Source organism: Stigmatopora nigra, chromosome 3 (assembly GCF_051989575.1).
Source record: "Stigmatopora nigra isolate UIUO_SnigA chromosome 3, RoL_Snig_1.1, whole genome shotgun sequence".
NCBI lineage: Eukaryota > Metazoa > Chordata > Actinopteri > Syngnathiformes > Syngnathidae > Stigmatopora > Stigmatopora nigra.
In genome coordinates this window covers 11,791,601-11,814,363 of record NC_135510.1, presented here as the reverse complement: position 1 = coordinate 11,814,363, position 22,763 = coordinate 11,791,601, and the positions used below count along the sequence as shown (strand labels likewise).

Sequence of the window (22,763 nt, the reverse complement as noted above, 5' to 3'; positions counted from 1 at the left end):
CACACACTTTGATGATGTTGAAACCAGATGGTCCGAGCAGGACTCCACAGATGATGTATCCAAACATGGGAGGGAGACCCACCAGACTGCACGTCCAGCCACAGGGTAGCGACAACATCACCACAGAAACCAAATCCTAGACAAAAAGAATGGCGAAAAATGCAGTCATACTATTCCATGTTTGGGATTATGTAAAGGATGACCAGTGCTTTTGCTATCAAATGAAACGTAACATTATGTAATAATCCACATTTCCAATGTTTTTGCAAAAACATAACATGTTGTAGAGAAAAAATTAACTGACCGAGATAAAATGAGGGTCTGCTCTTGGGATTGTGGAATCTCTGGGTTTGGTCAGCACATATTGGTTGTTTTGAGAGTCTATGAGCATGCTCAGGCCCAGGTCGCTTTCTACTTCCCTTTGACTTGATTTGTTCTTTCTCTTGTTTCCCTTTTCCTCATCGCCATCCACTCTAAGAACCGCTTCGACATTCACTCCCTGCATCTATAGCAAAAACCAAAGAGTGTAGAAAGAGAACACGTCAAACCCTATCCACCTTGAGACTACAATTCATCTGGAAGGAAGTCCTCCCCACAGGACTGTTATGCATGTTAACCTTTTTGTTATTGTCAAAGGCATGTTCCTCAATGTCCTCTTCCAGTCGGTCTGCTGCCTTCCTCACATTTTCTAGGATTTCATCAACCATGGACAACGTCTTATTTTGGGCAAGGATGCTCTTTACAGCCTCTTGCTGGTGCTTTTCCGCGGCCACCAGTTCAACATATTCCTGCTCCTCCTGGAAGAATTCAGCCAATGAAAAGAGAAGACGATATCAGATTTATTCATTCATCTTCAATACTACCGCTTGTCCTGGTTGGGGTTGCTGAGCAACAAGAAAAAACTTCAATGTGTGCATAGCTTGAAGGATAACTGCACAGAGTAGTGATAGAACTGTGTCAAGGTTTTATGAGTGAGGAAGTTTTCAGTTGGCCAATCCAAATAGCAATAGTAGGAATGGCATGACTAGTCCATTATATAACAGAAGGAAGGCATACTTGTGTCATATGTTGATTTACAGCAAGCACTGTTTTAGCCCCGCCCAAACATCCAGAGGACAGAAAAGGTAAGAGATACATCTCAGTCATTCAGTACTATATCATTCTCAGTCTTTTTATGTTTTCAGCACTCTATTCAAACATATTTAATGTATTTGGTGACACATTTTGGATCTTTTGTAAAACCTGCTTGGCAATATTGGAATATTGCCTTCAAAATATTACAGCTATACTTTTCAATGATGTAGATATTTCCCTGTATCCCACAAACCTAAAATGAAAGACATGTAGTAGGTAAATACACCATCACTAGTTAACAGATTTTTGTGTTGTGGTCACCTGGATGGCTGCCTTCCTGAGGGACTCCAACCTCTGTTTGCTGCTCTCCCTAATCTTGACCACATCCTTATAGTCTCCCTGCAAGGCCCTTTGGAGACTGTTTATAGCCTGGAATACCATTTGCTCGCTCTCATTCAACACTTTCTGTAGAACCTGGATTGTATTCACCTGAAGGAAATAATTATTGCACAATAGCATCAATACAACAAGAACAACACTGCATTCCTACCACACAAAGAAGTTACATTGTCTTAAGGAGTATTGTATTACAGGTTGCTTAAGATATTGTTTCTCAAATAATGTGATCTGTTGGATAAAATAAAAAAATCTTTACCTGAAACTGACGCTCAATTTCTGAAAGGGTTTGGTCTTGCTTAATACCAAGTGCGGTGCTTCCCAGCTGATTGACAAACACATTTTTTTGCCGTATAAGTTTGCTTAACCACCTGCAGTCGGTGGACAACCAGCTTTTGGGTTGTCGTATGTCCACACTCCTGCGATTTTTCATGACAATTTTTGGAGCCACATGGTTTTTGTGCTCCACAGGGGATGCTACGGCCAGTCCAAGCCACAGGAGCAAATAAGCAATATGCATTCAAAGAGGAGATCACTCCCAACTTGAGTGAGTGGACCAATTAAAAATAAGCCTGCAAATTGTGAGAGACAGAAAAAAGTATATGAAGAGATGAATGCTGTTATGAAGCTTCACAAAAAAAGTGTTGACTAGTAATTGAAATGATGATAAATACGTAGAACAGGAACTAATTCCAATGATTCCAAGAATAGTGGCAAGAAACATGTCTAAAAAAGTAATAGTTTGGAGTTGTACTCTGTGAAAAAACTTTTTTTTTAAAAACTTGTGAACTAGATAATTGTGAGAAACAGGAACACTTCGATATGTTCAGAGACAGTGAAGGTTTAGGGCAGGGGTCGGGAACCTTTTTGACGAAGAGAGCCATAAACAATTCATATTTTCAAACATTATTCCTTGAGAGCCATACTCAGACTTTAAAAGTAAAAATACATGAAAATGTGAGCATTTATTATTCATTTCACCACTTTAAAAGTAAAAAATTATGAATTATTTTGAGAACCTTATTTCACTGTTGCTAATCAATAAGTATTAATGAGAGAGTGCATGCAGAAGAGTCTAATGAAGAAAAATATACACCCATCAAAAGAGCCACATATGGCTCCTGAGCCATAGGTTCCCTACCCCTGGTTTAGGGTGTGGTTATAGCTTATTGTCCATTTGTTCTGCACCCAATTGAACTTTGAAGTGATTTAACACGTGTATTTGACTTGTCTGACATTCCAAGTGTGGTTTGTAGCACTGACCTAAATTTGAATACATACTGGGGTTCAACTTTCAAGACTGCCCCTCAATTGTCCAATGATACAGCACTTTGTCTTGTGTAAATTCAATACATAGGCAATGTTTACAACTCATCTACTAAAGGCCTGCTTACCGAATTCAGCATGAGTGATGCTGAATGATGATAATCTTCCAAACTGCTCCCCCTTCCTTCTGCTTGGTTAAAGCTACTGCTGTAAGGTCAATAGCACCACTGTTCACATGGTGGTCTCTGTAGTGAAAACACACATTCATAAAAATAACTTAGTTTGCAAAATGGTGTGATTCAACTGATATTTTTTTCAGGCTTTTTGTCAAATGTGTAAACATATTGCCAGACTTGTTTTATTGAACTGTATGAATTCCTCATGTTACAATTGATACATTGATGCTAAACAAGAGTCAATTGGAGGTGCAAAAGTTTATGGATTAAACGACATTTGATTGGAAGCTGTTTTGAAAATCTATTATTCGTTCAGGTGTCTTTCTCACGGATCAGAAGACAAGTTTTCAACCTGATATTGGAACGCATTTGATTTCTAAAGGTGACTTTTTGAAAACGCTTTCAAGTGTTAAGTAGGCATGGATAACTTGGCAGGAAACCAACAAGAACACCGCCCTGATAATTATCCCAATACCGAAGTACTAAACATGTTGCTTGACCCACTTTGTGTGTAACTAAGTAAACTACATTACGTGATTAAGAGATTGTGGTGTCGTATAGATATTGCTTTAACTTCCGTGAGAAGTTGCTTCGGGAAGAGCGAAAGCAACATTTTGGTTTACCGATTGATCAATCACTGCAATTAAAGTGAAAAGTCCACAATACAAGGATTTTTTTAAACGTCAGTCCATTATAGATAGGGAACTCATTTAAATCATCTGGGGGCCAAAAAAAAAAAAAAAACTAAAGACACTTCCTGGACTTGCTTCTTTTAACATCATTTGTTTGGACGTGTTGGCATTTGAATTTTCGCCTTTTAATATTTTATTTTGTTGTTCTGGCACTGCTGAGTAGACAGCAAAGTAAACATTTAATTGTGCAGGAAAATGTACTTTTACTGTGCATACGACAATAAATCCTTTGAATAATTTACTGAGCTATAATTTTATTTACCCATCAACAATCTCCACACACAAATAATTATTAATTGTACATTTAAAATAATAACTAGCATATATATTTAAAATGTGGACATAACATTTTGGCCAAAATGTGATGTCGCATTGAATTAAATTGACTGCTAATTTGTCATTATACACCAATAAGTGCACAAATAACAACAACAAACACACAATCAATTAATAACAATAATAACAATTATGATAATAATAACAATAATAATAAAATAACAATGATGATAATAATAGCAGCAATAATATTAAATGTGAATAAGAATAATAAAATAATCAATAAATAAGTAGTCAATACAATAAATAAATAATAGTCAACATAGATAAGTTAGTTGGCCAGGTCTTCATGGGTCAATATTTTATATGATAAAAAACTAGTCACTTTGTCTACATGACATAATCAAGTTATCAGAAACAAAAACAAAAATGCACTAATATATAAAACCCCGTACTTGCTCATCTCTCAGCTCGCGAGTACGCGACGCGCACTGCACGCATTCAGACGCAATCGAGTATAAAATAAAATGAAAACTAAAATCGCCCAGGAATTGAAAGAAGTCCCAATTGATCCTACCACCAGAAAAAGGTGAATCCGTCTCAGGTTTATTAAACACGTGGATAGACGGAGGCTTACCTGCGAAACATTCCCACTGCGCTGTCTCCAATGTACTAGTGAAAAAGCCGGAAAACAATCGGCTTGTTGTATTGCATCGATGGCTCCCCCCGCCTGCCGAGTCGTGCCACATAACTTATCCAAAGCAACTTTTATTCAACCCCCCGCGCCAGCAGCAACACTCGTCTGCGCAGGTACTTTTTTCCATTGGTACATTTTTAATAACGTTATCTACGTTGCTCTGTAGTAGTTGGAGTACCTGTTTGGCTTGTCGGCTTTTAACTTATTTTTTACTTCCGAAACAATCGATCTGCTTCGGTATGGGAGTTGTAGTTCTGTGTTTCCTCCTATCGTGCTCAAAACGAAAACGTATGTTGAATGCCGATTTCATTTTGACGCAGTATTCTAGTTTTAAAATGTACTTTTAGTCCAAGCGTGGAATGCAGCCAGTGTTGATCTAAGGCGCAATTGGACATGATCAACCGAATGCTGCAATACCATGTTTAAATGATTAAGAATGACTTGAGTTTTTATCCCCATGAATCTACTACTTAACGATCATAACGTTGGCATTCTTCTGTAAAACTTTCGACCCGGATACATGAGATAAGGTTCAAAAATAGACGTCAGGTCACACGGTCTTTGCAGCCGTCGGACTACATTTCCCATGATTCAAGGGGGCACACAGCAGCGCAATTCTCCTGCCGCATGCGCACAAAGACTAAGCAGATATGTTGGCCAAAACAGCGGGGGATAAAATGGTAGGTACAATTCAAAATACGATATCACAACAACTAGTCAAAATGCCAATCCAAGGTCTGTCCGTCTTCCAGATTTTGACGATATGACAAGACAATTGACCGTAGTGCCTTTAGGCTAGTGCCGTGGTCGTACTGTGATGGAATTGGCAATATAATGGTAAGGGAAGGTCAGTGGTTGGTATATTTGGAACGGGCACGACAGCGCTCGGGGCACGTACCTTTTCCTTTTTGGGAGTGGGTTGCAAACACCCCCTTTGCTGCTCTTCCGATCGCTGAGACCACTCTTAGGATCCCGTGTCTTCGTGTCACGGATCGGTGAATGGGCACTGTTCGATCCCAGGTGGCTCGAGTCGGCAGTCCTGCAAGAGTAACAGCGGATGCTGACCAGTTCTGGATTCATTTATCATTGCATCATAAAGGTGTAAATAATCGGGAGATTTGAGTCATTCTTTTCGAGCTTCTTCCATCTTTCGTCTGCACGCACCTGCGTTTGGTTTAGTATTTCACAAAAGCACAGAAGTAGTAGTGTTGCTGTTGAAAACAAACACGTGCATCCGTCCATATTAACTCGTTGCATGCCAATGACAACGAGACTATGAAAATCTCAATGCAGATTTATATTTCAACTTTTTCCTCCGATTTTTTTTTCCATGTTATGGTGATTTATTTTATTTATTCATGCTGAAAATAACTCGATCAGTATTATAGATTTCCTTTTTACTTGGTTTTACAAAATATTGTAAACTGTATTGCAGCAAACCTCTGCCATACATGGTTAGAAAAACACATTAAATAATAAATATATAAATTCTATCTAGTTTAACATTAAAAGCTGTAAGAGTAGCTCTATTCATATAATGAATCATGTTTTCTTTATTTCAGTGTGTCCTTCAGATGCCTCTTTTAGAAATGTTTCGTTTCACAAATATTACACTGCTAATGTACTATCATTGGTTTCTAAACAGAAGCAATCCTACTGAGTTAACCCAGTGGTCTGATTTACAGCAGCTGATAAGACATGGTAATACTCCATCAGATCCGATCTCGTAACCCAAAACAAATATTCCCAAAATAGCCAGATTTAGGGCCGAAGCTGAGTATTAAAACGACACAACCCCAAACGATACGGGTCCAGTTCATTCAAACTGGGAGTACTGACTGCAAATGCTCATTTTTCACTGCCATAAAGATTTGCTGCAAACCCTCCGAGTCAAAATTGATTGGACATCTCAATCAACTCATAAAGTGCCAATAACAAATGGCACTTAATGAGTTAAATGAGCACCACATTTTAAGTGTTGCGTAGTTGAAGGTTTTGCAATGTTGTGTTGACTTCCACTGTTTATTCATGGTCCATTGTTTACCCCAATGGCACTTGTGGTGTGAATTCTTCTTCCAGCATAAGTTAAAGTCGTCGCAGAGAGACAAAGTTCGGCAGTTCATGTCCTTCACACAGGCAGGAGAGAGGACTGCCATGTATTGCCTATCACAGAATGATTGGAAACTAGAAGTTGCAACTGACAACTACTTCCAAAATCCGGACCTGTACTATAAAGAATCCATGAAAAATTCAGTAGATCGCAAGAAGCTGGAACAGCTCTATAACAGGTATAAAGGTGAGTATTTTTGGACTGAGAGACTGAGAGGCCCATCTACAGTAGTTTGATCACATTTCTGTTCCATCTTTGCAGACCCCCAGGATGACAACAAAATCGGTATCGATGGAATTCAACAGTTTTGCGATGACTTGACCCTAGACCCGGCCAGCATGAGCATATTGGTGGTAGCATGGAAGTTCAGGGCAGCCACACAATGCGAGTTCAGCAAGAAAGAGTTCCTGGATGGAATGGCAGACCTTGGGTGAGAAGTACTCAAAAATGACTGACTAGAATATTCCGAAATTATCAAATTATATCTTTACGCTACATGAGATTCTTACTCTAGAGTCTAGACTAACCTCCGTTAGTGTTAGCATCAATTGCACCCAATGAGTAAAGGTTACCTAGTCCTGTCATACCCTAGTCTTTACTCTGCTCCCTCTTGGACGTATGTTGCCGCTAATGGCACTGAATAAATGTTAATAAAAATTTTCTCTTCTTGAATTCCATCCAGTTGTGACACTCCAGACAAACTGAAAGCCATCCTTCCCAGACTAGAGCAGGAGCTGAAAGACACTGGGAAATTTAAAGACTTTTACCAATTTACTTTTAATTTCGCCAAGAATCCAGGACAGAAAGGTTTAGGTAAGAAGAAAAATGGAAATGTTTTGACATGTGTATTTATCCAAACTGATTTGGTCCATGTTTCTTCCTTTTTCAGAGTTGGAGATGGCGGTTGCTTACTGGAATCTAGTCCTCAATGGTCGCTTCAAGTTTTTGGATCTTTGGAACAGATTCTTGCAGGTGAGAGGGAAAGTAACCAAACTCAGGCATGTTGGATTAGAATCAGTGGAATGGTAGAATTTATTTTTTTTCTTTCTCCTTTTCAACTATGGGGATGTTACTGTGTTGCACTCAGGAGCATCACAAGCGCTCTATCCCAAAAGACACATGGAATCTCCTTCTTGATTTTGGCAATATGATTGCAGATGACATGTCAAATTATGATGAGGAGGGTGAGTTAATGAAGTTGTAAATTGTGACAATAAATCTACATGTTGATCGTCTGACTGCTCCTCTTGCATTAGACATTATTTTTATCAAGGGATATTATTTGCAGCTCAACCACTTTAACTGTAACTAATTCTGTATTTTTTCCAACTTTCTTCACAGGGGCATGGCCTGTTCTTATAGATGACTTTGTGGAGTTTGCCCGACCAATCGTGTTGGGGGGGAAGGGCGGCATGACATAATGTTCCATGCTTATTGCTGTGACTGGACTACTCTCCCGTTTTTTTCCTTTTTTCTGAAGTGAATGATACTTTTCAAACAATAAGCCAAACAGACATTCACGGTAGTCTTGTCGGCAGTGTTCTTGAACTTTGAGCCTGCGTGAGATGCCTGCCTGTTCATGGATGAAGATGTTTTTGTCGACTTCAGAAGTGACGGTCTCTTGGTACTTGTCATTTATGGACAAACCTTCACCATGCCGGTGTGGACTTGGCTCACTGACCTAAATCTTTTGCACATGAAGGGGGCAGTGAGAGTGAGCTTTTTTGGTGCAAAAGCACCTTGCGTCTTCCATTTGCCAGTAAAAGAATGGAACGGTACAATAAATCCTCCATGTTTCTGTTGAGCAAAAGTTGCCATTGACAATCTCTGACACTCAGTGAGAGATGAGAAAAATGTGCACTTGGTTGTTATTATATGAATGTTGTGGTTGGTTTCATGATGAACATTTTAATTTGCTTTTATAACTAGTAAATGGCTATTTGTGGTTATTTTTAACATGGATTAAGTTGAATATGGCGCGCCATATTTTGTACTCTAAGGTGATCATTCACCACGGGAGTGTGCATTTCACTTTTAATACCAGCAAGTTCACAGTACTTACAGTATAACACTGTATTTAATCATGAATAGTTGGCCCTCAGTTTCATACCATTTAATAAAAAAACATTTTTTTCAATTTCTTCAGCAGAGTGCAAGTAGAAAAAAATGCGCAAGAAACTAGCACATATCCTGGTGAATGAGGATTAAGTGCACAGATATATATATATTCACATTTTCTAGCGCACTGAAAGCTGCTACATTTCACATCAACATTCAATTCATCCGTATTTGAAATGTATTCTGTTTACACTGAGCTCATAATTCCATAATAAATACATTGTATCAGAAAATGTCTCACATTGAAATTGTCACTAGCTTTGAACGAGACCCATTTAAAGACACCCCATGAGGTGAAGCGTTAATACGTCACACATTTATTCTCTTTCATTTGTTACCAAGACTTATTAACTTGCAATACATTAATTTGCACTGTTGTCTTCAGAAAGCTTTCAAAATGTGATTCTCAAACATGCATTAAATGTAGATGCAAGAAAACGGGTTTTGAGGAGTTACACCCATATTTCAGAGCTCCAGGTGTACTTTTGGTACGCTAGGCTTGCTTGCACAATTATTGTGAATTATACATACGCTGGTGACCTCAGTGCATGGCATTGTGAATGGAAAATGTAACATCTTAAAGATGGTCAATGTGTTACATTTTTGTACATGTTATCTGTTTCTGGTCACTCTAAAGTTTTCCATAGCAAGGAAAGAGATTTTTTTTTCACCCAATGAAAGTGTCATTGTTTTACAAAAGATCATCAATAAAGCATGTCAGAGAAATTAATTGAGATGACTATCTCATTACTTATTAACTTTGCCTGATCATGAAGGAAATCAATTGATTGTTTGACTCTGTTACAGTACCTTGGATGTGTATAATTTTCCATTTGTAAACCAATGTGTTAAAAATGGGGATTTTACAACTACAAACACAGAATACTTGAATCAGTACAGTGCAGAACTAAGGTGTGGCATAGTAAAGGTGGATTGATTCAAAGTATAAAATAAATGCATCCCAAAAAAAGCTGTTTTCTAAAAAAAAAAAAAAACATTTTATAGTCACTGATTGATTTTCAAGACATTGTATTGACAACATCACTACTTTTGTTTATATGTCGATGTTTCAATATTAATTATTCAAAACAATATGTAAACATTTCAAAGACAGTGACGCTGATTGCCGTACAAGAAGTCCTGTCTGGTATGTATTTGTATGTGAGAGAGTCTATATCTGCTCGGTAACAGTTGTCTCTTATCAGGTTACATTCCAACTTCATGTCATCATCATTGTCATTCTCCTTAAGCCCTTGTGGTCGTGGTATGTCTCTTGTTACCTAAATGTTTGGGTTTACAATCAAATGACCATTCACATAAGGGTTTGAGGATACAAGGTATACCCAAGGATAGGTTTCAAATAAAACATTTGGCTGCTTTTCTCAACAGTTTACGGAAAAGCGTCAGGTTAACTAAAAGGCAGGACAACTGGGTAGTACTTAAATAGGTCTGAAATAGTATGTTTAGGATTTACTTGGGCTACAAAGAATGATTGGTTAAACTGAAGATGATTCATCATTACTCTCCTCCCATGGGGTGTGGTGGAATATCAACATGGTCCAGCACCAGCTGACGAGCAGCAAATTAGTATCTCTTCCAGGCTCCATCACCACCAACAAACTGAGGGCTTTTAAGCGATAGAGCAAAGGGGGTTGCCTTTTTAGGAGACATAGCACTGACAGCAAAAAGAAGCTATGGACGACAATGTAGAACTTTGATACGAGTGACCACTCTTGACACAGAGTGTGTATTTGTGCACTGCATACGACTGAACTGGATTTCCCACGGACTACTGGTCAAAAACTGGAGGACTGCTACGATCTTGAAAGTGGGTAAAGACACAAGGACTATGAAAATGTTGCCACTGTCAAACGTTTTGTAGATTATTTTGTGGCAGATCTTGTCCACGCCCTTTTTTTTGTTGTGTTTTTTTTTTTTCATCTCTGGGGGGTGGAATAAGAGCTAAGACTGAAAGGAATTCAAAACTTGAACATTTGTTGGAAGTTCATAGAATCTTGTGGCTCTGATTATTTGGGAGTGCTATTAACGTGCCTAAACTGGGACTCACAAACCATGGAAAAATTCAAGGCAGGTATGGTCCTGGGTGGTGTTGGTGATGCTTTGGGCTACAGAAAAGGTCACTGGGAAAGTTGCACATCAGGCAAAAAGATCCAAGAAGAACTGGGGTCTTTGGGCGGCCTGGGAGCACTAAAACTGGACCCTGATAACTGGCCATTGAGTGATGCAACGTTAATGCACATGACAACAGCAGAGGCCCTCACAACAGGTATATTTGAGGTCTGGATTGTGTTAAACATTGTTTACTATTTAAGTCTTTTTTTGTTTTGTTTTTGTAGATTTTTTTGGTTATTAGACAATTCCTTTAACAATGTTTCTGAAAGAAAACCATTGTAGACAGTCTTAGGTCCTGGCATCCAGGCAAAAGTCAAAATATATTTCCGACGTAATGCAGTCTCTATGACCTGATCATGAATCATCTTAAGCCCTTCAAAAGATGGCAATAAATATTCAGGAGGGTGAAGTTTAAAATAGCATACAAAAGACAGGCTCCCATTGAACAATAGCTGGTCAGAATTTGCTGGTGACAAGGTTGCAATAATATAGTGATGACATCTTTTGAGATTAGGTATCCCCATTTAGCCATAGTATCCTGGAATACTGGCACACATGCACACGTACAGTATATATATAACATGAAAAGAGCCAGACTGAAATATTACTTTCCATTAAATAGAATTGTTTAGTGCGTGTTCAATTTAAATAAAAACATGTTTTTTGAAGGATGACTAGCCATATAATAGAAACAAATGGAAAACTATATGTTCCTCTTCCCCTTTTCAAATAATTGACTGTGTATTTTATGTATGCAATTATATTCCTCTTCTCCTTGTGACATTTTTAATCAGTCAATTTGAACGTGCAAAAGAGCTTCATATTAGACTTGGTCCTTTTTCATCAATGGCTTTGAGAGTTCCTCGTGCATCCCAGCTAACCAGTTTGTGTTGTACTGTTGCCACTTGCTTGAGGTATGCTTGCTCTAATCTGTTGCGTTGTAGACTGAAGCTAAACTTAGCCCACTTCAGCAACACTCGTCTCCTCTTGCGTGCCAATTATGAATGGCTCAGAATTACTCTCTGTGTATACAGATTACTGGTGTTTGGAGGATCTTTACCGCGAGCTGGTGCGTCTCTACGTTCAAGCTATGGCGTCTCTTCAGGGTAGAAATCCCGATCCAGCTACAGTGGAGGGCTGTGTGCACCTCAAACCTCATAATTTTCTCCTTGCTTGGCATACACCCTTTAATGAAAAAGGTCACTGAGGATTGGGGGGTGCTTCTCTTACAGTAAAATCAGAAAGGATTGAGGGGAAAAAAAATCTGAATTTCATGTGTCTGTTTAGGGTCGGGGTTCGGGGCAGCTGCCAAGGCCATGTGTGTGGGAATGAGATACTGGCAACCTGAGAGCCTTGACAGTCTAGTAGAGGTCAGCATTGAAACTGGCCGGATGACCCACAACCATCCCACAGGTGATCTAACCACAGCCTGTTTTTTCTTAGCAGTTGTGAATATATATTTTCTTCTACCTAAAACCTAGTTTCACTTCTAATTACCATTACACTTTCAGGATTCCTAGGTTCCCTGACAACAGCACTGTTTGCATCCTACGCAATCCAAAATAAACCACTAAATACCTGGGGCCGTGACCTCATGAAGGTCATCCCTCGTGCTGAGGAGTACCTTAAGAAAACCATACGCCATATAGCCGGTGAGACTAAATTTCTGTTCATATACAAAATATTGCTGTGTCAACTGAACCAGCATGGCATAATGAACCAATGAATTGGACAGTGCCCCATTTTAACATAGGTCAGGACTGTGTGCACATTATGACAAAGGGTAATGTTTTAACCTCAATTTGTGCAGAATATCAGGAAAACTGGTTCTACTTTGAGGCAAAGTGGCAATTTTACTTGGAAGAAAGGGGTTTAGAAAAAGATGGGCAGAACAAACCATTGTTTGATAATCGCTATGATGCTGAAGACACAGATAAGGTAATTCCTTCTCAAAAGTTCAACTTCAGAATACAGTTAGAAGCTTCTCTTACAACTCTGAATTTTCGTTAATACAGATGTACAAGCGATGGAGTTCAGAAGGGCGTGCTGGCCGTAGGGGACATGATGCCCCTATGATAGCCTATGATGCTCTTCTGATTGCTGGGAATGACTGGGCGGAACTATGCAAAAGAGCCATGTTTCATGGAGGTTAGTTCTCGAGTAATTTGAAGTATAGATTGGTGAATTGGTTAGAAGACCTTTTTCTCTGTGATTTCTGTATTATTTTAGGGGAGAGTGAAGCCACGGGCCTAATCGCGGGTTGTCTCTATGGCCTAATGCATGGTCTAAAACAAGTTCCTTCAAGCCTATACCAGGATTTAGATAAAAGGGAGCGTTTGGAGAAGCTTGGAGAAGAGCTTTACAAAGCAGCATCAGCGGAGAAGTGCATAGACAAGTAAAACTCCACTTCACAAGCAGAATAGTTTTCAATGGAAAGACCCCTCATCCCTGCACTTTTCTCTAGTCCTGGCAGATTTCTTTTAGTGCAATTTTCTCTTTTCACCCTATTCACCCTTTCACCCTTTTCTTGCAATTTATAAATTTTTATTTATATTTCACCAACGGATCACATGAGGATAAGCTATTGTGTGCCAATTATTTCAATTAACTAATATGCCTATATTCCATATGAAGTATTTTCAACATTATATGAGTAGAATGGATTTAAATATACACTAAATGGGTTGGAGTGTGTTTCATTGCTCTGGGCCAAAGTAATCTTATGGCATCTTAAAGTAAACTGTGGTAACACACCACTTATTTTTTTACTGCTAACCTGTATTAAGACCACTGAAACTGATGCTTTTTATACATATTGCACTGCACACAAAATATTAATACAATTTATAAACTCACAAGACATTGTCATTTAGATAAAGTTTGAAAACTGTCATTTGATGGAGACTTCACTTATGGAATTACTTATCCATACCATCTGTGTGTAGTGCAATAGTATATTTATATAGGCCATCTGAAATGTGATTCACCCATTAGTTATAGCATGTGAATTAACCATAACACATCACTTATTAAAAAGTACTTAAATATACAAAGCCCCTGACTTTTATTTTGATATTTCTGAATGATAATGTTGCTGGATGTATGCTCCTACTTTAATTGTATTTTGCGCATTGTGCAATGAACTAATCAATTCTGATTAATGGAAATCCTGTTTAGCAGGGAGTTTATTCTTTTTCTCTTTTATTCTTTTCACCATGGTGTTTTTAAAAATAGATCATAGGCAATAGCCACAAACATGAAGTGTAAAAAGTGAACTATATAATTCACTTCTTACTCTTTTATCTGCAGTATTGCATCTTGTCTGACATTATATTAGGGGGAAAAAAGTAGTCAATTAAGGTGGCAGAGCTTCAGGATGTATATTTGCATATCTTTTTATCCATGGGAGAAAAATGAAGAGCTATTTTTCATTTAATGGTTACTCTGTGGGAGCTAAGTTAAACTGGACATATTTGAAAAAAAGAAAACTGAAATATAAATGATTTAATATATTTATTAAACTGCTAAACTAAACATAGTCACGTGCCTTAAGTTTTGCTTATCCTCTATTTTCCTATAGACCAGATTCTCAGAAAGCCTGTATCAGCCCTGATGCCAGTGCGTTGCGGAAGTTGTTAAGAGACCGCAACTGCATACCTGTCAACCTCGAACCATTTGTGATCTTACCAAATTTTGTTTTCGCCCTTACATATATGTATAAATACATGGAAAATCTTACCACTTTACTTTTTTGTAAAAAATCACGAACAACAAGTAGAAAATGCCAGAAACAGCTGATCAAATGAAAGTAAACATAAACAAGGGAACAGGAAACGGAAATCACATGGTGAAAGTGTTACAAAACGAAATGTTTATCATGATCTTTTTTTTTTAGCCAATCAGAGGCGCCGGTACATATTATATGTACCGGCGCCTCTGATTGGCTAAATGATATATGATATATCACTTGGCAGACATGCGTTTCCGGGAAGAAACAATGGCGGATGGTGAAAAATGGCTAGAAAGTGCCTTAATTTATTTTTTTTTCTCAAAATCACCGTTTAGCGTACCATTTTCATGTGTACAGCGTACCAATATAAAAATGGGCTTTCAGTTGTACCAATTACGGCGAGAACGTACCAGTTGACAGGTATGCAACTGCCATCCTGCGCTCCGTGGGATTCTGGAAGCTCTCCTGCACTACCTGACGCAGGACCTATTCAACAGGACTCCCAGAACCCAAGATGTGGATGAGCTAGTTTTTACACCTTTCCCCGAGAGAAAGAGAATTGGCTCTGTTCAGAAAATCCAGATTTCACTTAAACAGGAAGAATTTAAGACAAGTCACATGCCAGTGAATCAGGCCTTCCATAAAATGAGCAAAAGAGAACCTTGGAAAAAAAGTTCTACAATCGGAGAGGAGAAACGACAAGGACAAAAACAAGAGATTTGTAAAAGGATGTGTGGAGAAGACGGACACATAGAAGAACCAGTCGCCCAGCGTCTTACTACATTCCGGCTGCTCCAATCCAAATTCATAAGCGCCACCTCTAAACCCCCACTAACAAACAGAAGGGAGGTAGGAAGTCTATCACCCAGGAGAGCCATGTCCAATGTTCAGAATCACAAGCAAGATAGTGGACATGCAATTCGCAAAAATAGCAAAGAAACAAGAGAGCACAAGCTGAAGAGAAGCCGGAGTGTAAAAGATATTGTGGCCAAGTTTGCCATTACTGAGCAGAAGGTAATAAGACTAGAGACATCAAAGCAGCCAATGAATACAACAGTAACTGGAAAGGGGATCCTCATGTCATGCTTGATGGCAAGATTTGAGAACATTGCCATTGTGTCTAAAGGGATCAAATCAAAATATTCAAGTGAGAGACCTTCTGGAATAGTCAGTGTAAAACAGCGGGTCGTTTGCTGTGAGGGGGTGCACAAACCAGCCATGGATGCAATTAGCCACAAACAAATACAGTGTAAAAAGGTCCCATTGAAAAGTTTAACTGTGCCGTTGACATCAAATAAGAGCACAAACGAGGACCAAAAAAAGCCTGAAAAAATGCAAGGCCTGAACTTGAAAGTAGAGCAAATGCAGCCAGATTTGGATAACAATAATAAGAGTTTTCATTTAGTAGATGATAATACAAATGAAGGTGGACAATATTGGGGTTCTGGCAAAATACAAGCACAAAGATGTACCACAGCTAAACTGAACTATGCTAGTCAGGAAACAGTACATTTTAGATGTGTAACACACTGGTCACTTCTGAGGCCACACAAGGTTCTTCTGCAAAGCGACACCCCACCCAAGTGCAATTTGGCCCTTATTCTTCCATTGACCATGCTATGGTCCATATGTAAGGACTCTTCTCCTAAGCAATATTTCAAAAAAGAGAAAGATAAAACTTCATCTGGCCTGGAGATTAAAATCATAGAAGAACACACCAATTTAGGGGGATTCTCAATTGGTAAAGAATTGATGCATGACCCAAATCAGCAAAAAGCTGTAAGAACGCACCACTATACCTTTCCACACATTTGTCGATTCGATGCTCAACAATGTGATGACATTATGTATCCCTCCTGTCAATCAGCACTGCACACAGTAGCTGCTTTGGCTGAAATGATGACTTCGCCACCAAATACTTCTAAAAATGCTCTGGGAGCTGGATTAAAAACAAAGAGGACTTTTGAGGAGCCTTGTCCTTTTAACATGGTGGAAAGTGTCAATGCAGCAACAGAGACAACATTCCAGCCCCAAAATGATGGGATTGGAGGGTTTGATGACAAAGAAAGATGTACAGAAGTACCACATTGTTCTCAACCTGAGGCCACAGTCAGCATGCTTATGCACCCTGCTAAAACACCCCAAAAGGTTCAGAGACCAAAGGAGCCTTGTCCTTTTAATATGAAGGTGGAAAGTGTCAATGCAGCAACAGAGACAACATTCCAGACAAAAAATGATGGGATTGAAGGGTTTGAAGGCAAAGAAAGATGTACAGAAGTACCAGATTGTTCTAAACCTCAGGCCACAGTCAGCATGCTTATGTACCCTGTTAAAGCCCCCCAAAAGGTTCAGAGACCAAAGTATACTTCTATAAACTATGAAGACCCATCTGTCAAGCAGACATACAAACCCAAAGTCATTCGATTTACGGACACCTTTACTTTCTAGATTGGTGCTAACTACACAGTACACATACAAGGATGGGAGTTTCAAAAACTAGACAAACAAATCAATATGAATTCAAAAGGAAAACTGGTCTGATAAGAAAAAAGGAACCTTTCAAGATTTCACCCAGTTTTTAAATAACTAAGGTCACATGTTATTGGACCCTTTTGTTCCCCACGTAGTTAATTGAGGCCTTAAAATACTGTCTGTGTAAACTATGAACTGTGTGATCCATAAATAAATCAATTATATTACTATTTGAAGTTTAAGTCATTGAAATAATATTAAAGAGGCAACCTTTGTATTCATTCATTCATTTGCAGAGGGTGATGGGCGCACCATGAACTGGGTCCCAGAGACAAAAAAACAAAATCTTTATACTAACATTTCCACACATATGCCCACAATTTGGTGTGAGCAAACAACCTACCATGCATATATTTGGAGAACGGAGACTGGCAGACTTGGAGTAGACCCCCACAGTCACAACGAGATCATGCAAAGTCCAGTATCCGATATGGAACCCTTGGGCTGAGAAGATGAGACCACTTAATGTACCTCAAGCGGGATCTCATCCCAGGACCTGTGAGCATTAAAAGAAAGAAAAAAAACATTAAAATGTGCCTGAGTTTGTTGTCACAAGTACTATATATGATTACCCATACCACAATTCCACATTCACCTTCAGCAAGTTTTAAATGAAGATAATTTCTGCCTTATATACACTATAAAGCTAATGTTACTCCCTTTAACAATAGTACTGTCTCCACCCTGCCTCCTGGCATTCACAAGTGTGTTGTCCTGATAAAACATGTTTCAGTTTCAGGAAACTTTGTTGGGATATTAAAACAGACATAGGGAGAAGGGTTGGAGACCATACAATCAAAAGTTAAATATTATAGTATGCCTATAGGAAGTGGAAACAGCAGTTTAACTTATTGGCACAAATGTAGAGTGTTGTTGTGATTCTGATTCATGTCTGGCCTATCCAACTAAACCAAGGGATGGCAAACACCAGGCTCTCGAGTCACATGCGGCTCCCGGCCAAAATAAATGCACTTCTTCGCTTCTGATCATATTTTGTATCTACTGTGCCTCGTTTCAAGTTTCGCTTATTTGTATTACATACCTGTCAACCTCGAACCATTTGTGATCTTACCAAATTTTGTTTTCGCCCTTACATATATGTATAAATACATGGAAAATCTTACCACTTTACTTTTTTGTAAAAAATCACGAACAACAAGTAGAAAATGTATGTTTATGTGTTTATTGCTTTCAAAGTTCCAAAATGAAACGAAATGTTTATCATGATCTTTTTTTTTTAGCCAATCAGAGGCGCCGGTACATATTATATGTACCGGCGCCTCTGATTGGCTAAAAAAAAAAGATCATGATAAACATTTCGTTTCATTTTCGTTTCAAGTGATATATGATATATCACTTGGCAGACATGCGTTTCCGGGAAGAAACAATGGCGGATGGTGAAAAATGGCTAGAAAGTGCCTTAATTTATTTTTTTTTCTCAAAATCACCGTTTAGCGTACCATTTTCATGTGTACAGCGTACCAATATAAAAATGGGCTTTCAGTTGTACCAATTACGGCGAGAACGTACCAGTTGACAGGTATGGTATTATTTGTTAAAAATACACTCCAATTCACCAGGGCCCATTAACATCAAATCATGAATTATATTTAAAAAGTAATTTGGCAGTTGGGATTTTTTTTCATGCTGCTTCTGCATTAAGGTGTGGCTCTTTGACTTTCAGTTTAAGATTTTGGCTCTGTGTCCAACTTGTTTGCCTCCCGTGAACTAAATGAAAGGACTACACACACACATTGGCAAGTTACCTGATGCACGTGAAGGCACCACGTGGTTTAGTGATTTACATGCGAGTCCCTGTGTAAACTTGTCGAGTCTATAGCTTCTTCCAACAACAACCTTGGGAGATCAAGCAAATCTTTAGCTTTGCAGACAAGATCTTCACAATCTTTGCACCGTATTGTCCCGATGTGACGAAGAAGGCGAGCCAAAACAGCAGGTGCATTTGAATGGAGGAGAAAGTCCGACTACAAGTTCTCTCCATATGGCGAAATTGTTCAACAAATATAAAGCGATTTACTTAAGTACCCGGAGAAAGGAAACAACGATGCTTTAAAATGTATTTCATTGAATAGCGTTTAGCAATATTGCAGGGCAAAACAGATCCAATTCTACTAAAGCTGAACTCTAATACATCTCGGCCGGGAAAGAAGGAAAAGGGGCGAGGAAAAGAGAAAAGCTATGGAGAAAAACACTACTACTACTACTATTACCTCTTCCCCCGGTGGCACAGCCAAAAGCAGAGTGGACAGGTATGGATTATTCATCTCAAATATACCGGTTAAAACTGCATACATCATCTCATGTCATAGTTTCACATTTTGACATATGCGAAATCATATCAGTCCCAAATTGTATTCACCTGTCAATATTAGCCGAAATACCGCGACAACTCGTAAAGCACACGAGACATTTCATGGCAACACCTGATACTATGCTTAAAAAATATGATTTATTTTTAATGAAGGTCTGGAATGAATTCAACTATAATCTCTTATAGGGCACTCATTGATTGATTGACTGGGGCAAATGACACGTGTATATTTCTCATTTTACAGTAGTACAACAAATCTATTGTATTATGAACAATGTTTGCAGAGTTGTTACAAATAAAAACACCCCCACCCCCTTTTGTTATGTTACTTACTGTAAGAAAGAGCCAAAATAGTTTGTATCAAAACATCTTGGAATTGCAATTCATACTTTTTACCAACAGGCCTTTTAATGTTACCTTCTTCATGGAAGGATTGCCTTTGTTTTGATAATAGAAACTGTTGACGCCAACTGTAAATATTTAGTTTTCAACATGTCAGGTGAATTCAAGTGACTGCAGTGCTTATTTCCCACCTAAGTGTTCACTCTTCTTTGAAGTCTTAAGCTTATTATGTTACCTAATCATCTTAAAGGTACTACTCTGAGCCACCCACTCTCCCCACAGCAAAATATAGACAGTATTCCAGTATTCGAGTCAAAGGTTACATGAGTAGACCATGATGTAAACGCCTAACTGTTGATTTTGAGTGTTTATTTTTCTGTATGTGTTTAACAGAATGTGCAAATCCACATAACTAAGTTGGAAAAAGTGTCAATTCATCCTGACAATGCTGCTCAAATAATTAATAGTGTATAATCGTCATTTTGCTATATATCACGCAGCGTGGATCCATACGGCTTTGAGCGTCCAAAAGACTTTGACTACGAGTCATATGAGCAACTAATGTCGCAGTATCTCGTGGTGCTCACTCAAAGGTCCATCAAGTGGTCAAAACTGCTGAAGGGCAAGCACAAGGTCCAGAGGAATTTGAAATGTATGTGTAAAAAGGCAAAGCACCACAACAACTTTGTTTTACAGACAGCAAACCTTAATTTTCCTTCTACTTCAGTGAAGCGCTATATACGTAAAGGAATACCCAATGAGCATCGAGCTCTGATCTGGATGGTGGCTAGTGGAGCTCAAGAGCAGCTAGAGAAGAATCCAGGATACTACCAGACCCTGCTTGGTGCTCAACATGACCCCAAATTGGTGGATACCATCTCTACAGGTTAGTTTGGGGTTGTGTTTTTATTTTATTTTTATTTTTTTTATCCATACTAGATAGCCCAGGTTCACATGTGACACAATCGACTGCTCTTGAAGGTGTCTGATTTCACTTTTCCTTTCAAGACTTGAACAGAACGTTTCCTGACCATGTGCTGTTTCGGAAGACATCCAACCCGTGTCTGCAGAAAGCTTTGTACAATGTGCTGCGGGCCTACGGTCACCACAATGCATCTGTGGGTTATTGTCAGGTAATAGAAAAAGACAAAAAACACTGAATTGGAAAAAAAAATAAAATTAGAAAACACCTATTCATTTTTGACATTTATGTTCAAACATTGTAGAATACCACCAGACCAGGAATTCCTGTAATGGAACCTTTTCAATTAATTGATTTTTTTAAAGAACCTGCTCTATAGGTACAGTGCATCTTAGTACGTATAGGGCGTACTAACAGTACATTGCAGATTTTCTAAATAAAGCCATTACAATGATAATTTTACTTTTTATGTTTGCCAAAGTGTTTTCTTGTCAATGTAACTGGCAAGACATTTTTTATAAATATAAATTCGACATAGAACCGGCGACCAGTTTACGGTATAATCTGCCTTTTGCCTTAAATGAGCTGGGATAGGCTCCAGCACCCCACCACCCGAAAGAGGATGGATGTTAATTGTAGAGTACTTTGGATTGTCAACATATCCCTTTAGTGATCATCAAACATTAGGGTTACTATTTGTCTTTGTCAACAGTGTTTTTTTTTATCATTAGGGCATGAATTTTATAGCTGGGTATCTCCTCATCGTAACAAAAGATGAAGAAAAATCTTTCTGGCTGATGGATGCACTTGTTGGCAGGATTTTACCAGGTGTGTGTGTATGTTTGTGTTATTTTATCATTCTATTTCTTGACCTATTGAGTGACGCACAGTGTGTTTGACGGCAGACTACTACAGTCCAGCCATGCTCGGCTTGAAAACAGATCAGGAAGTGTTGGGGGAGCTGGTGAGGGTCAAGTACCCCAAAGTTTGGAAGGTCATGGCAGATCACAATGTAATGTGGACTCTAGTGGTATCTCGATGGTTCATCTGTCTCTACATAGACATTCTGCCTGTGGAGGTGAGTGAGGTTTAGATTTATAAAAAAAAGCTTTAAATTTGCCATTCTACAATACAACAATTCTCGCTACACTCAATGTCAACAGTGTGTTTTATTTTAATGCCCTTTGTTTCAGACTGTCTTACGAATTTGGGATTGCCTTTTCTACGAAGGCTCCAAAATACTGTTCCGTGTCGCACTGACACTCATTCTTCGCTACAGAAATCTAATTGAACAAGCCCAGTCCTTGCCAGACATATGTCAAATCTTCAAACTGATGGCACAGGGACCATTTGTGGATGAATGTCATTCTTTCATGCAGGTAAGAGAAGGCAGAGAAAACAAAAGCTTTGCTTATGTGTTCTAATTGTTGATCCAGTTTTTCTTGTCCCAGACAATCTTCACTGAACCTGGAAGTCTCTCCATTGCAACACTGACTAAGCTCAGAACAGCCTGTCGGGCACATATCATTTCTGAGGAGGGAAAATGAATTATCTTTCTTCCATGAACTTTTAAAAAAACAAACAAAAAAACAGAAAAGGGACCAAACATCTTTTTGCACCTTGACCTCATTGAAACACGATCATGTGATTTTTGCACCCATGTGAAAATATGAATCTTTTTAGGTAGAAAATCAAAGATTGCAGGCAATGCATACACTCCGCATATATGTCAAAGTAGGTCTTGTTTGGTCAGGCAATGCATACACTCCACATATATGTCAAAGTAGGTCTTGTTTTGTACTTAGAGCTGCTAAGTTATGTCTCGGTGTATTTAATGTCTATTCTACTTTGGTGATGAACTTTTTCCAATGTGAATGAATTGAAAATATGTCTTAAGCTTAAGAATCCTACATTTCATGTGGTCCACCACTCATTGTATGTGACCAAAATATAACTTAATTCTAAGA

The 22,763-nt window shown here is 38.6% G+C and overlaps 4 protein-coding genes across 7 annotated transcripts in view; 3 read left to right on the top strand and 1 right to left on the bottom strand.

Moving 5' to 3' along the window:
* Positions 1-19,118, bottom strand: part of slc9d1 (solute carrier family 9 member D1) — a 23,650-nt gene extending 4,532 nt beyond the window's left edge. The window contains exons 1-10 of the mRNA XM_077712494.1: positions 18,967-19,118; positions 17,544-17,696; positions 5,476-5,616; positions 4,518-5,389; positions 2,865-2,981; positions 1,730-2,042; positions 1,396-1,563; positions 618-797; positions 305-505; positions 8-136 (exon numbers count right to left, since the gene is read on the bottom strand). Of these exons, the coding sequence (XP_077568620.1) occupies positions 8-136; positions 305-505; positions 618-797; positions 1,396-1,563; positions 1,730-1,990 (939 nt within the window). The 5' untranslated portion in view covers positions 1,991-2,042; positions 2,865-2,981; positions 4,518-5,389; ... (1 more) ...; positions 17,544-17,696; positions 18,967-19,118. The remainder of the gene's footprint in view (positions 1-7; positions 137-304; positions 506-617; positions 798-1,395; positions 1,564-1,729; positions 2,043-2,864; positions 2,982-4,517; positions 5,390-5,475; positions 5,617-17,543; positions 17,697-18,966) is intronic.
* dcun1d2b (DCN1, defective in cullin neddylation 1, domain containing 2b) lies at positions 4,583-9,535 on the top strand. Of its 4 annotated transcripts, none has more exons than XM_077712507.1 (7): positions 4,583-4,690; positions 6,657-6,873; positions 6,949-7,117; positions 7,370-7,500; positions 7,577-7,659; positions 7,775-7,871; positions 8,029-9,535. In XM_077712507.1, exons 2-7 carry the CDS (start codon positions 6,699-6,701, stop codon positions 8,106-8,108), a joined length of 735 nt encoding a protein of 244 aa, XP_077568633.1. In that variant the 5' UTR covers positions 4,583-4,690; positions 6,657-6,698; the 3' UTR covers positions 8,109-9,535. The 4 variants fall into 4 exon arrangements, with proteins under 4 accessions (XP_077568633.1, XP_077568631.1, XP_077568632.1 ...); XM_077712505.1 differs by lacking the exon at positions 4,583-4,690 and adding an exon at positions 5,054-5,257; XM_077712506.1 differs by lacking the exon at positions 4,583-4,690 and adding an exon at positions 5,287-5,414.
* Positions 10,251-13,946, top strand: adprhl1 (ADP-ribosylhydrolase like 1). Its single transcript, XM_077712501.1, has 7 exons — positions 10,251-11,092; positions 11,973-12,137; positions 12,226-12,351; positions 12,450-12,590; positions 12,749-12,876; positions 12,954-13,086; positions 13,168-13,946. Exons 1-7 carry the CDS (start codon positions 10,879-10,881, stop codon positions 13,335-13,337), a joined length of 1,077 nt encoding a protein of 358 aa, XP_077568627.1. The 5' UTR covers positions 10,251-10,878; the 3' UTR covers positions 13,338-13,946.
* grtp1a (growth hormone regulated TBC protein 1a) lies at positions 18,925-22,763 on the top strand. The gene is made up of 8 exons (XM_077712502.1): positions 18,925-19,470; positions 20,375-20,526; positions 20,602-20,760; positions 20,883-21,007; positions 21,528-21,624; positions 21,702-21,874; positions 21,990-22,175; positions 22,248-22,763. The coding sequence occupies exons 1-8, from the start codon at positions 19,400-19,402 to the stop codon at positions 22,341-22,343; spliced, it is 1,059 nt and encodes a 352-aa protein (XP_077568628.1). The 5' UTR covers positions 18,925-19,399; the 3' UTR covers positions 22,344-22,763.

Excerpts from the sequence above, each read along its gene's own strand:
- dcun1d2b (XM_077712504.1), top strand. The coding sequence starts at position 5,635 with ATGCTGACCAGTTCTGGATTCATTTATCATTGCATCATAAAG. Across the intron at positions 7,501-7,576 it reads TCCAGGACAGAAAGGTTTAG|AGTTGGAGATGGCGGTTGCT; the intron begins GTAAGAAGAAAA and ends TTCCTTTTTCAG. Across the intron at positions 7,660-7,774 it reads TTTGGAACAGATTCTTGCAG|GAGCATCACAAGCGCTCTAT; the intron begins GTGAGAGGGAAA and ends TGTTGCACTCAG.
- adprhl1 (XM_077712501.1), top strand. The coding sequence starts at position 10,879 with ATGGAAAAATTCAAGGCAGGTATGGTCCTGGGTGGTGTTGGTGATGCT. Across the intron at positions 11,093-11,972 it reads AGCAGAGGCCCTCACAACAG|ATTACTGGTGTTTGGAGGAT; the intron begins GTATATTTGAGG and ends CTGTGTATACAG. Across the intron at positions 12,877-12,953 it reads ATGCTGAAGACACAGATAAG|ATGTACAAGCGATGGAGTTC; the intron begins GTAATTCCTTCT and ends TCGTTAATACAG.
- grtp1a (XM_077712502.1), top strand. The coding sequence starts at position 19,400 with ATGGAGAAAAACACTACTACTACTACTATTACCTCTTCCCCCGGTGGC. Across the intron at positions 19,471-20,374 it reads GCCAAAAGCAGAGTGGACAG|CGTGGATCCATACGGCTTTG; the intron begins GTATGGATTATT and ends TATATCACGCAG. Across the intron at positions 21,875-21,989 it reads TAGACATTCTGCCTGTGGAG|ACTGTCTTACGAATTTGGGA; the intron begins GTGAGTGAGGTT and ends CCTTTGTTTCAG.